General features: G+C 38.1%; 1 protein-coding gene across 1 annotated transcript; it reads right to left on the minus strand.

The window, feature by feature from the left end:
- Positions 1-1,142: 1,142 nt before the first annotated feature.
- On the minus strand, positions 1,143-2,087 carry LOC113250060 (olfactory receptor 52M1-like). Its single transcript, XM_026491463.2, has one exon. The coding sequence runs from the start codon at positions 2,085-2,087 to the stop codon at positions 1,143-1,145; it is 945 nt and encodes a 314-aa protein (XP_026347248.2).
- Positions 2,088-14,089: the final 12,002 nt, after the last annotated feature.

The following is a 14,089-nucleotide window of genomic DNA, read 5'->3' on the forward strand; positions in this document are numbered from 1 at the left end:
AGCTGAGGAAAATGAACAAAAAAGGAAGCTAGTCATGGGTATTGGGGCAATAAAAAGGGGAACTATTTTACATTGTTAATAAGAGATTTCATATTTTGTGTCTCGATATTGGGTTCAAGGTCAACTAATCAATGAGGAAGATGAATGCACATGGTAACCTGGTAGTCTGGTAATTTGAACTACTAACAATTTGAAAGACATGAACTACACCGTAGGAGTCAGCAGAATCCAGGATATTGCTTTATTTTATGAAGTACCTCTTGCTTCTATCAAAATGGCTCTAGAAACCATACGAGCTCTAATACCAATGTTGGCACCTTCACACAAACACATTTATGGATTTAATTTTTCTTTTTATCTTTTTGTTTTCCTAGACTGGGTAATCATTTCTTCTTAACTACATTTTAAGTCTTTGTGTGTTATTAGTCTATTCATGTGCCTTGAGACTTCCATTTGCTTCTACTTCATTAGGGATACAACATTTCTTACCTGTTTTTAAAAATCACGGCTATATATATATATATATATATATATATATATAGCTCAATATTCTTTCAAACTGACTACTCTACAAAATTCAGCATGTAGATGTCAGAGAACACTTCCTTTCCCCCCCCCTAAGTTTCTACATAGGTTTTTTTTTTCCTCCTTCTACATACAGTTCGTTCCCTATTGCAACTCCCTCTGAAAGATACATATTCAAAATGAGATGAACAAATTCATCACCAATATTTACTAAATGAAAAAGGTAAAATAGTTTGTTGAGTTAGTATGCTTAGAAATTCTAGGCATTAGGTAAATAACAACTTTTAGGTGGTAAATCTAATTCAGCTTGTGGGAGCGAGAACAGTTAATTATTTTCCCTACATCATGTCTTTTTTTTTTTTTTTAAAGATTTTATTTATTTATTCGACAGAGATAGAGACAGCCAGAGAGAGAGGGAACACAAGCAGGGGGAGTAGGAGAGGAAGAAGCAGGCTCATAGCGGAGGAGCCTGATGCGGGGCTCGATCCCACAACGCCGGGATCACGCCCTGAGCCGAAGGCAGACGCTTAACCGCTGTGCCACCCAGGCGCCCCTCCCTACATCATGTCTTGTATTTCTGTATATCTTGAACCATTTCTTTTATTGATCCACTAAAATCAGGCAACTTCGATCCTTAGTGCTCTAAGAACGTGCTCCCGTATTTTCTTGGTCCTTACTCCATACACAATGGGGTTGAGGAAAGGGGGCACCAAAAGGTACATATTTGCAATAAAAATATGGATATGTGCAGGCACACTCTTCCCAAAACGGTGAGTGAAAATGGAAAAACCAGCTGTGGAATAGAACACAAGGATGACACAGACATGTGATCCACACGTGCCCAAAGCCTTAAAGCCAGCTTCTCGGGATGGCAGGCGGAACACGGAGCGGAGGATGAAGGCATAGGATACAGCAGTGAGAATGGCATCGCATGCGCCAATGAGAGAAGCCACACTGAGGCTGTAATGTGTGGTGGCTCCTGTGTCCACACACGCCAGCTTCACCACGGCCATGAACTCACAGTAGGTGTGGGCGATGATTCGTGTTCTGCAGTAGGGCAGCTGTTTGAGCAGGATGGGATGTGGAGAAAAGAAGGCTACACCCCGAATCACCACAATAATACCCATTATGGTGATGCGAGCGTGGCTGAGAATGGTGGTATGGCGCAGTGGGTCACAAATGGCCACATAACGGTCAATGGCCATGGCTAGGAAAAAGCCTGATTCCATGGTAGTAAAGCTATGGATGAAGAACATTTGGGTCAGGCAGGCATCAAAGGCAATGTCATGGGCTCCGAGCCAGAAGAGACAGAGCATGCGGGGCAGCGTGGACGTGGAGAGGACCAGGTCGGTGATGGAGAGCATGCAGAGGAAGAGGAACATAGGCTCGTGGAGACTTCGCTCTGCCCTCACCACCGCCAGGATGGTCACATTCCCCACCACGGCCACCACGTACATGGAGCAGAAGGGAATCCCAATCCAGACATGCAGGTGCTCTAGTCCTGGGATGCCCATCAGCAAGAAGGTGACAGGAGAGGGACGAGAAGTGTTGAGAGGAGGCATGGTGCTTTTCCCTTTGCTTTTTGGGCAGCACAAGCGGATGCTGAAAACATGGAGATTCAGGTCAAGCAGACCCTTAATGATCTATTGCTAAAAACAATTCAAATTCATCATCAGGTGTATTGAAATTCACTAGGATCACAATACTAAAATTAGCAATAACATACCAAATGACTGTGTTTAGAAGTACAGAAAGATAATTCATGTATCATTTCATATTATCACAGGGGCATATAAGTCACCTTGACTATTCATTTCCATAAAATATTCTCTATCTATTCAATTGCACTTAATTCAACAACTGTTCAGCAAGCAGTTACTGGCTGACAAACCATGCTTCAGGCACTGGTAGTAAAGAAACACACAGAACAGATCCTCTCGTGGAGGTTACACTCCACGAGGAAAACATCAGACTATGATAAATAATGAGTGGTATGTGTGGGTGATGAGAGTACCATATTGAAGCTGATATCTGAATGATTGAGCTCAAGCCATCAGAGCCTGAGATACTATTATACATTCTGGGAATGAAAACAGGAAGAAAAACTGCTGTGAAACAGGAACAAACAGAAGCAGACAAAAATGCCCGTGTTTGGGGAACTTGTAAGTCGAAGGAGAAAGTAGTAGGAGGTGAGGCACAATTTCTCTATGCGAATAGCTTCGTCATGTCTTCCCTTTTCCTCTGCCCATTAAAAAAAAATAATAATAACTGCAGAAACAACTGTCTGGAGAATATTCTAAAATTCTCTGCTTCATTTTCTTCTTTCAGAACTTTCTGCAAAAGTTCTAATTTTGCCACAATTGTATGTTGTGGATAACCTGACTTGGAATATTTTCATCTATCGTTCACTGTAGTTCTTATCATTTATTGCAGAGTATTGTGTTTATTTTGCCTTTCTCCTCCTTCCTATTAGTATCTGTCTGAAAATTACATCTCTCACACATTCATTATTTTACAAGTGTTAAATCCAGTGTCAATTATGGTAAGTGCAGTCAATATTTCAGCTGTGTATTTATGACTATTGATAAATTAGAGTCCAAGAAAGAGTATTCTTCAGATTCTCCAAGGTGAATAATGCAGTATATTACTCCTCAGAATGCAGAAGTACCTTCCAAAGCCATTTTGGATTTTAACTTCTATGGGTTGCTTCCATAACAGTGATAATCAGAAACTGTATTGGATGATGCAAGAGACTTTGAAATGTTACTCTTAAATTTCTCAGCTAGTATTTCTCTCCAGTGAGTATAAATGAGCAAGCAGAAACCTTGTGAAACTTTCAGAGGTTATTGAAGGGATTCTTGTTTTAGGCAGAAGATTGTACAGCCCTCACTCTATGTGATGTAGGGGTTAGAAATAAATGATCTCTTATCTCCTGATTTAAGAGGAAGAAAGTTATAATCCAGGCAATCAAACTTTCAGAGTTAGTTAAAATTTGGACAACTAAAAACTGGTAGAATTGCATGTGGGAAGAGTGCAACATCACTTGGAATATTTCTAAATGGTAACATGATATGTACATCGTTGGGATTGCTTCTTAAATGAGAATAATGTATCCCACGCCTTTCAGATCTCATTTGCCACACTCCATATGGGACTAACATGAAGCATAGTATATTATGATGTCACGTTTTCCTATTGTTTTTTTCTATCATGTACCCTTTAAATAGAGACATTATACGTTCTCCTGAAAAAATACATCAATAAGGATCATACACACACACACACAGACGAACAACATATTTCTTAACCTTAATGTCATTCACTACCTTCCCATACTTAGTGTTGCAGACTTACATTCATTCACTGTAGAGATGGACCCTTCTCGTGCTACCTCATTCATTCATCTAGTAAATTGCATTCTGATACATGCAGACCCATGGTCCTTTATACTTCTCACAGTTCCAGGGGAGAAATGAGCCTCCATGGCAAAGAAGCCAGGGGGATATCCCCAGGCAAAGGGATGAGTGTGGAGGCAGGGGTTGAGAGGGTTAAAGAAGAGAATGACTCTTAGAGAGCTACAAATTATTTGTCTCTGTAGAAACCCTCCTTTACAGTTTTCTGTTCTCCCCCATCTCCCACTGAGGCACGGACACTGAGCAGTACGGCCATCAGCTCTTGAAGAGCAATCTGGTTTTCCTATGTAAATACGATATGCACTCATAAAAAACATGCATGGTTTTCATATGCTTGCCAGAACCACGAAAACACATTTAAACTCTCCGAACATCACTAACTGAAGGACTGTTTTCTAGGCTTCTACATTTACTAACCCTGGGCTTTCCTCTAGTGAAAAACTCTCGAACAGTGCAGATATGGATTTTTGAATGATTTATGTGATAACCAGACTGTAAAGAAATAATTTATAAGGCAGTGGATTATCATGAGTGGACATGAGTTCTACAGAAATGATAGCAATAGGCTAAATTAAGTTTTGTAACTCAGGGTAAGTTTCATTTCTTGTGGAATCTAAACACCATGTGACATCTGGTCTTGGAAATATATACATATATATGAGATAGATAAATAAATAGAGATGAATATATATAGATATGTATATATCCAAAGGAAAAAGCACAAAGTTCCATTAAGAAGGGCAATCATGTCATAATGAATTTAAATCTTACGTAGTCTGGGCTTAGAGAGTACAAAATAGGTAAGATTCTATGGATACAAAATATATACATATATACATTGTATAACCTACAGGGAATTTTATAACCCAGTGTTTAGACCACTGGCTTTGACTTATTAGGTGTTTTATAATACATGTAGGATGCATAAATACAATATAGAACACTGGAACAGAAGAAAGCTACACAGAAGGGTACACACACTGGTTTCAAAAAATACTTTTTTTTCCCCCAGAAGCACACATGATATGATCACTATGATAATATCTTCTTGAAAATACCAACCTGTACATGAGTCCAGATATCACAAGGTAGCTTTATTTTTGATACCCATGTTGTATTCCTTCAAATAAGTCATGCAATATAAAAATAATTTCAAAAGGAGAGATAATCCTCACTTCTATGATATCCTTAAAAAAGATCTCTGCCTCCTAAAATCTGGCTCTTTCATCATGTCATCCATTAAGAATAAAAAAATGTTTATTTCCTCTGCTTAAAGATGTATTTCTCCTCCATTGAATCTATGGTTCAGAAAATAAAAGGGTGGTATTTGGAGGAGTCCTCATGTTCTAAAAATTTTACTGAGATCACTCAGGCTAGCTCTTCTCCACCCTTCTCTACTTTGGTAACCACACAAATTAGCTCCAACAGGAAACTGATTCAGAGCCAGCAAGCAACCCAAAGATGTAGCTTCTATATGTAGTAGCTTCAACATGATATTCTCAGTGGAGAGGCAAGAATAGCACTTGACACAAACAGGTCCCTACAGAATCATTGCCAGAAGGGAGAACGGTTTGTATACTCGCTAGTGACTGAGAGTCGACGTTATCAGTCCTAGTAATTTGCCTGTGCATATCCTCAGGTTTTAGCTACAGATGTAGCCATCCTTCAGTAACATGATACCATTTAATTTGTCAGCCACTTAGCAGGACCTGAAATCCCGAAGGAGACTGAAAAGGCCAATAACATATTCTTTATTCCTTTGACTAACCCAATTTAATTCCAATCAGAATCAAGTGACAGTGGTTTTATTTCCTTTGGATGTATAACCAAAGGTGGATTGCTGGATCATATTGTAGTTTGGTTTTGTGTTTTTCATTTTTGAGGACGTCATACCGTTTTCCGTCATGTCTGCACTAGCTCACACTCCCACCAACAGCATATAAAGTTTCTCTGTTCTCCACAGGCTCTCCAACACTTATCTCTTGTCTTTTTGATACCAGTCATCCTAAGGGTGTGAGGTGATATCTCACTGTGTTTTGTTTTAAGATTTTATTTATTTTTTGAGAGAGAGAGAAAGAGAGAAAGAGCACAAGTGGGATGAGGAGGGGCAGGACTCGATCCCAGGGCCCTGAAATCATTATCCGAGCCTAAGGCAGAGTCTTAATGGATTGAGCCACCCAGGCGCCCCCTTGCTGTGGTTTAGGTTTACATTTTCCTGAGGATGAGTGAAATTGAGCACGTTTTCATATGCATGTTGGACATCTGCATGCCTCCTTTTGAGAAATGTCTCTTCAAGTCCTTCGCCCATCTTGTGATGGGTTTTTTGTTGTTATTGAGTAGTATGGATTCCTCAAATATTTTGGTTATTAACCCCTAATGAACTATCTGGCTTGCAAAAACTTTCTCCTATTCCGTGGATTGCTTTTTCACTCTACTGAGTGTTTTGTTTTGTTTTGTTTCTGGTTTTGTTTTTTTGCCGTGCAGAAGCTTTTTAGTTTGATGCACTTCCACATTCTACTTTTTTTTTGTTTTTGTTGCCTCTGCTATGATGTCGCATCTAAAAAATCATGGCTGAGGCCAATGGCAAGAAGATTTTACCCTAGGTTTTCTTCAAGGACTTTTATGTTTTCAGGTCTTGCCTTTGAGTCTTTAATCCATTTTGAGTTCATTTTTGTGAATGATGTGAGATAAGAATTTAATTTCATTTTTCTGTATGTGGCTCCCCAGCTTTCCCAACACCACTTATTGGAGAGACTATTGTTTTCCAGTGTTTTGCACCCTTGTAGAAGACTAGTTGATTATAGATGAATGGATTTATTTCTGGGTTGTGCATTCTGGTTCCATGGATCTATTTTTCTGCTTCCATTCCAGTACCATACTGTTTTGATTGCTATAGCTTTGTAATATATTTTAAAACCAGAAAGTGTGATGCCTTCAGCTTTGTTCTTCTTGATCAAGATGACTTCCACTATTAGAGAACTTTTGTGGTTCCATGTGAGTTTTAGTGTTTTGTTTTGTTTTTCCATTTCTGTAATAATGCCTTTGAGATTTTGTAAGGATCATATTGAATCTGTAGATCATTTGGGATAGTATAGAAATTTTAACGATATTAATTCTTTCACTCAGTGAATATGACTTCCTTCCAATTATCTGTGTTATCTTTAACTTCCTTCATCAATGTCGTATAATTTTCAGTGTACAAGACTTTTTTCTCTTTGGTCAAGTTTATTCCTTTGTATTTTATTCTCTCCGTTGCTATTTTGAATGAGATTGTTTTCTTAGCTTCTTTTTCAGACAGATCATTATTTGTATACCAAAACACAACCACCTTGCGAATATCGATTTTGTGTTGTGCAACTATACTGAATTTATTAGTTCTAACAGTTATCATTAATAAATTAGAAAACTTAAAGCTATTCACTAGTAACGGGAGTAGTGATGGATTCCGGGGTTTATTCTTGTCGTGTTCATCTTCATTTGGCTCTCTATTAGAGGTGCTAAACTCATTGTACTAGGAAGCTCCATCCCACATCGCCCCATATCATTGTTGCTAATTTCTCTCAATGCCTAATTTTTTTTTAGTGAGGACTCATTTCACATCCTCTAAAAACAGAGATAAATGATTAATATTACATTACATACTGAAGTTGAAGTATTTGTGTGTGTGTATGTATATACACACACACATATATACATACATATATACATATGCATACATATGCATAAATATGTAGTCATATATTATATATATATACACACGCACACATATATATTTATGTATATGCATACGCACCTGTATATATGCACTCAGTATTTAATTCAATATACATGCTTCCTAATCTGAAAACAAAGGTTTTGTAACCAATTTTGGAATAAGTCATTTTCCAACTATGTAAGGAGGTGTATTTATAGGAGTGTCAAGTGTCTGGCCCACAATTAAGAACCCATTATCCCAGGTAGGATGCTTCATTAAAAGATCTTGTCCAAACTATAGGTTTAACAACAGAGATTAAGTCTTATAAGAACGTGAAACACCTACTTGTGCCCACAGAGCATGGTTGAGCATGGTGGCTCCTTTCTCATGACAGCTCCCTGCACCAGGTAAAGGAGATCTCTGTTTAAAGTAACACCAGTGCAGGCACGGATAATAATTACGGACAGGGGCGCCTGGGTGACACAACGGTTAAGCATCTGCCTTCGGCTCAGGGCGTGATCCCGGCGTTATGGGATCGAGCCCCACATCAGGCTCCTCCGCTATGAGCCTGCTTCTTCCTCTCCCACTCCCCCTGTTTGTATTCCCTCTCTCGCTGGCTGTCTCTATCTCTGTCGAATAAATAAATAAAATCTTAAAAAAAATAATTACGGACAAACAATGTATACTTTAATCTGGCGACTCAGAATTTTGGAGAGCATTGCATGGACTATATGGGAGAGATAAGCAGTAAGAAGGCTAAATACCCACAGAGACATGAAGAAGTAAAGAGAGGATTCTACTGTATCCTATCAATCCAATTTGCTGATCTAAACAAAAGTTACATTATTTCTTGCTCAATGATGTCAAACACTTTTATGTCTTAACTCTCAATTCCTTCCTAAAACATTTCCTCTTCAAATCCATACATATATTTAAATATTTTACAGTTCAAACCATGGTGTGGATTACTGTGGGAGGTCCGTTTAGACAAGCAGGTTTGTGTATAGATGTGTATATGTATATATTCACACATGAATGCATATGTGTGTACATATATTCACATATGTATATGTGTGCATATACGCACACAAACTTGCCTCTTTATCTCTCACAATATTCCATATCATGTTCTGAACCATAATAATATTTAAATGTGTACAGATACCCACAGTCTTTGTTTCAAGACTCTTCCTTTGCCAAATCCATCTCTTGGCTTGAAACTCTTCCTACATTTTTCACTCGGTCAGTTTCAGTTCACAAGATAACACTCAAATGAAATCTAAGAACAGGAAAAGTAATCTGTGGTAATAAAAAACAAGAAATAGTTACTTAGAGTGGAGAGAGACTTGGGCAATGACTGGAATTAGCATGAAGGAACTCTCTGAGGTACTGAAAAGTCTCTGTATCTTTTTTTTCCCTCCTTTTTAAAATTTAAATTCAATTAGCCAACATATAGTACATCATTAGTTTTTGGCATAGTGTTCAACGATTCATTAGTTACGTGTAACACCCAGTGCTCTGTATCTTACATTGGGTGATGGTTACACAGTAGCATACATATGTTCAATTTCAGTGCAATGGATAATTAGACTCATTATCTTTGTGACGGGCATTTGGGTTGTCAGAGCTAGTTTGTAAATTATTATACAAGTCTTATTGTGGGCTTATCTGTTTGTTTCCTTTTAGTACGTACCAAGTAGTAGAACTGCTGGATGATAGGGAGAAATGTGTATTTCTTTGCAGGAAAAATTCAAGTAGAAAGAAAGAGTAAACCATATTAATATAGGACCTGCACAGAAAAAGAAATGGACAGAAACTATTATTTCAAGAACCAAGCTATGAAATATAATGAGAAAAATCTCTAAAATATTTCTGGGCTAAAAATGATTGTATTCTTTTGATGAGAATTTCACATTAATATATGCATATTTAAGAATACTCCAAAAAGAACAGACAACCGATGGAGATCTTTTGAGAAAACTGAGTTTAAAAAGCATAAAAAGAGAGAGAGAAAAGAAGAAAAAGAGAAAGAAAAAAAAGCAAGAATTGAAAGGCCAGAGACATGACAAAAAACAAAATGGGAAATAATCAAAATGTAGAGAAAAGAAGGTGAGATGAGGAGGTGAGCATAAAGGGGAGCTGTTAGCCCTTAGCATAAATTCCTGAGGAAAGTGGGAAGAAGAAAGAACATGAAAAATCCATGAAAGATCACAATGGATGACACACAAAAGCAGTTTCTTCTCCTCTTCACAGACCAAAATGATTTTGTATGTGTACTGAAGTTGGACTAATAATTCTGAGATTGGACAAGCAGTGACAACTTAATACCAAAAAGAAATAAGTACATAAGCAAATAAAGAAACTGGCAATGGTATCACATGAAGATACAGAGTGCCAGACAGTTGAGCCTCACTCAGAAGAAAAATATCTAGGTGGAAATCCCTGCATTTTGGTCACTATTATCTAAAAGCCAGGCTTGGTAGAGAAAGGCAGTTTGCCACCATCATATTGCCATCAGTTAACTAATGATTTCTATGTCGAATGACTGAACTAAAACTCTGGGTCAGAAAGCAGCCGACATTTGAAATATCTTCCACATTCTGGAGGGATAATCCATTACTCACAATGACCTATAAAACTTGTCATCTGGGGGTTTTGAATACATCACCGTGACACAGTAAACATGTTGTTACTGAAGTTACTGCCATCACCTTTCGAAAAAATAGAGGACAGAGTGATGAATTATTAAATATCTCAATGACCATGGGGAGCTTGAAGAATGTGGTTCTTGAAAAAACAATGCTTAAAGTTCATTTGAAGCTGAACATTACTATAAAATTCTAGGCAACAAGAGTAACATTCTAACCCAAGATCGAGGAGTTCCCAATTCTCATTCCAGGCAGACCCCTTCCTTCTAGAATTCAGAGAACTTTCTGACCTGATGCTGCAAGGCCAGGCCAACTGACTCTTGGGAAGGAAGCCTGGGGGTCAGAAGGATAATGACACTCTGGGGAATCAGAAAGGTAATGATGCTCTGGGACCATGATGCCCAGGCACTCAGGAAGGGCTAGCAACCTTTCCTTGAATATCTACCTCTGCTGGAAATCTCAGTGGAAACAAAGATGCAACTAGCCTATTCACATCCCAAATCAGCCCTCAGTTCTATCCAGGTAAGGTTTTGCCCCTACAGTTTGGGAACTGGAAGTGAATAAGAGGCTGTAATGGGTGTTTATTTTAGGAGAGAATGGAGAGACCAATGTTTTCCAATCCTGCTTTGGTCATTAATTTTTCCATCCATTGCCATGTTATTTCCATTCTCTGTGTTTAGAATTTTTCATCAACAAAAGGAGAATGGAGGGGGTGTTAGATCAACGTAAATCTAATATAATTTAGATTGAAAGAATTTTGCAGGTCCCATAATAATTAGGTCCCATCTTCTATTTATGGCCCTCTAAGAATTTATGATATATGCAAAGGGGTTTTCATGATTCTGGATTCTAGTCACCTGGATGCCTATTAATTCTAATGTTCTCAGGTTCACAGAAAATAAAGAAGATGAGACAACTCACCACCTATGTTTGTGGAAATGTGGGGTGTTTGAGTGATATGGAAAGGAGGAAAAATATAGGAAAATTGTAGGCCAGGAAAAGTTTCAGTATCTCATCCGTTTATACACCATCTTAGTTCTTTTTGTGATGGAGCAAAGGATACCTCGACCTCCTTTCTGACCTCTTGCTTCTGCTGGAGATCACCTATTAAAACCTTCTTTCTCTTCTACACAGTAACTAAGAATGAACCAATCCCTTCTGTGATAACATATAGGTCATTTTGAAAGCTAAGTCATCAAATTCATGGCCTTGTTGTTTCTCATAATAATTGTATTTAATGTAATTCAGAAGCACTGGGCTCATCTCATTTTATTCCTACTAACTCACAAAGTCTGTAAAGGAGTAATTGCTATAAAGATTTTGTAAAAATCATGTGGCATTTTTTTCAACTACATGGAAGTCTACAAACTAGTTAGGACATCACCTTCTTATTTGGGCTGTGGTCAATCTTATGTATAGGAAGATGGAAGGAAGCTCTTTAGTTCTAGAATTTTCATCTTCTTGTGGCAATTTTTTTATTTCTATCATCAGCGAGTTCTCACTACTGTGTGATTTTCTTGTCTCCTTGATATTGTGCAGCCTGTTTCTGTCTTGATAAAATATTCAGTCTTTTCAAAAACTGCTACAGATAATATGTGAGCTGTGCCAACCACTGACGTGTTCTATATATGACCTCATTTAGTATGGGGTAAGTAAGGTTTGTTGTTAATTTACAGGTGGGTAAACTGTGCGTGGTGTGTAAGGTAATTTGGCAGGATTCCACAAAAGGTTAAAATGTGTGTGTGGTGGGGGGCTCATCTATCAGAAAATCAAAACCTTGATTTTAACCACTTGTTGATTTCTAGATAAATACTCTGAAAAAGGCATCATCATCAAGTTAATACAGCTAAGTATAATATTTATTTTTGCCTTTACAATATCAGCCAGTTATTGAATGATTATTTAGGAGATACTGATTTATTCAGATTTTGAGATTTCTTTCTTTCTTAGCTTCTATTGTCTGGAAACTCACATTCGTAGCTATTAGCAACATCTTCCACATACTCCATTATTTCTTCCACCACATACATCCAAATACAGTGTACAGACATCAAAGGAAGTTATTTTACACAATATTGCTTTAATCCAAATCTTATGACTATTTTGACTACAGCCCGCTCATTAGTATTATTGTAGGAGGACAAGCGAAGAGAACTCAGTCTCCCTCCATCAATTATTTTTCATTCATGTGATAATTATTGTACCAAAAATTATTTTGATACCTCCACACGTGTACTTCAAGTGACCGTGAAACAGTTATTTATATGACTGCTTTCAAGAGATTTCCCCAGAAAGAAACAGAGAGTTCCATTGCTGTGCATAAAAGGCACCATTTTCCAAGTTGTATGAATGTCATCAGATCAGAGAAAAAACCCTTTGTGGGAGTTATTTCAATTAGTGTGTTGACATGGAAAGCCTGGAATAAATTGTAAACTGGTTTAACTATTAGAGAATGATTAATGCAACAGAAACTATTGGGAAATAAAAATGAATTTCTTGAAAGTGAGATTTGGATCCCCTTAAAGAGAAGTCAGATCAATTCTGTAAAAAGTAACAAACTAGGGAGCTGTAAGATTAGCTCATTATATTCAAAGGTGCTTCAGGATTCAAACCACAGCTAATTATCATTGTAGAGTGTAAACAATCTTAATACAGAGTCAGAGTATAGTGTAAAGTTATTAATAAGAAAGTAGGTTGGGGCGCCTCGGTGGCTCAATCGTTAAGCGTCTGCCTTCAGCTCAGGGCGTGATCCCAGAGTCCTGGGATCGAGCCCTGCATCGGGCTCCCTGCTCCACTGGGAGCCTGCTTCTTCCTCTCTCACTCCCCCTGCTGTGTTCCCTCTCTCGCTGGCTGTCTCTCTCTGTCAAATAAATAAATAAATAAAAATCTGAAAAAAAAAAAGAAAGAAAGAAAGAAAGAAAGAAAGAAAGAAAGAAAGAAAGAAAGAAAGAAAGTAGGGCTCTCATTGTGGAAACCAGAGGATATGCAACTTTACTGAGTGATCCACTGACATTTAACTTGTAAAGAGAAAGCATCGTACTCATCCAGCAGTGTGGTATCTCTAAATTGACTTTTCCCAAGCCCTCTGTAAAAAACATCATACTCCACCCTTCCTGTTCCGCTCAAGAAATCTAATTTGAATTTAAGTGGATTTAATTCATTCACTGCTTGTGAAAACAGACCCCCTTCTTCAAGTCTCCTTGAAGGGCCACACTTAATGTCCTTTCAGTGATTGTTCAATGTCTCTATGATGAACACCGAGTGAATGTACAGCTAAACTCTCTCCTACCAATCCTCATTTGAGAACCAATGTCACAGATTCGGGGATATATAAGCTGCTCCCTGGGACCAGGACTAATATTGGTTGAGGGTAAAGGCTCTCATAAGCTATGTACTTACCCACATGGGGCAACAGAAATGGGGTTCTTCTAGGTCCACAAGATGTCCAGAGGGAATCTGCATTTGCAGCAAAATTGAACTGACGTCTACAAGTAAATCAAGAAGGAAAGCCTACTGAAGGTGTTTCAAACAGCCCAGCCTAAAGATCATGGGAAATGCAAAAGATCAGTGTTCTCAGACTCTTGGTTTTCATTTCCACAAAAAAATGAGTGAAACATTTTTGTAGGATTGTTTGCTACTGCATGTAGCCTTAAACCTCTGAATAATCTGGCCAAACTCTCCTCCAAAGTACTGAGCTTATTTCTCCAAGGCTCTGTATGTCTGAATGATAGTGGGGTCTGTGTACTTTTCACTTCCCACGCCCATTCTCTTTCTGCAGGAATGAGAATTAGCGGTGATCACTAACTTCC

Source organism: Ursus arctos, unplaced genomic scaffold (genome assembly GCF_023065955.2).
Source record: "Ursus arctos isolate Adak ecotype North America unplaced genomic scaffold, UrsArc2.0 scaffold_22, whole genome shotgun sequence".
Taxonomy (NCBI): Eukaryota; Metazoa; Chordata; class Mammalia; order Carnivora; family Ursidae; genus Ursus; species Ursus arctos.

Bases quoted from the DNA above. Each gene is read 5' to 3' on its own strand.
- LOC113250060 (XM_026491463.2), bottom strand. From the start codon at position 2,087: ATGCCTCCTCTCAACACTTCTCGTCCCTCTCCTGTCACCTTCTTGCTG.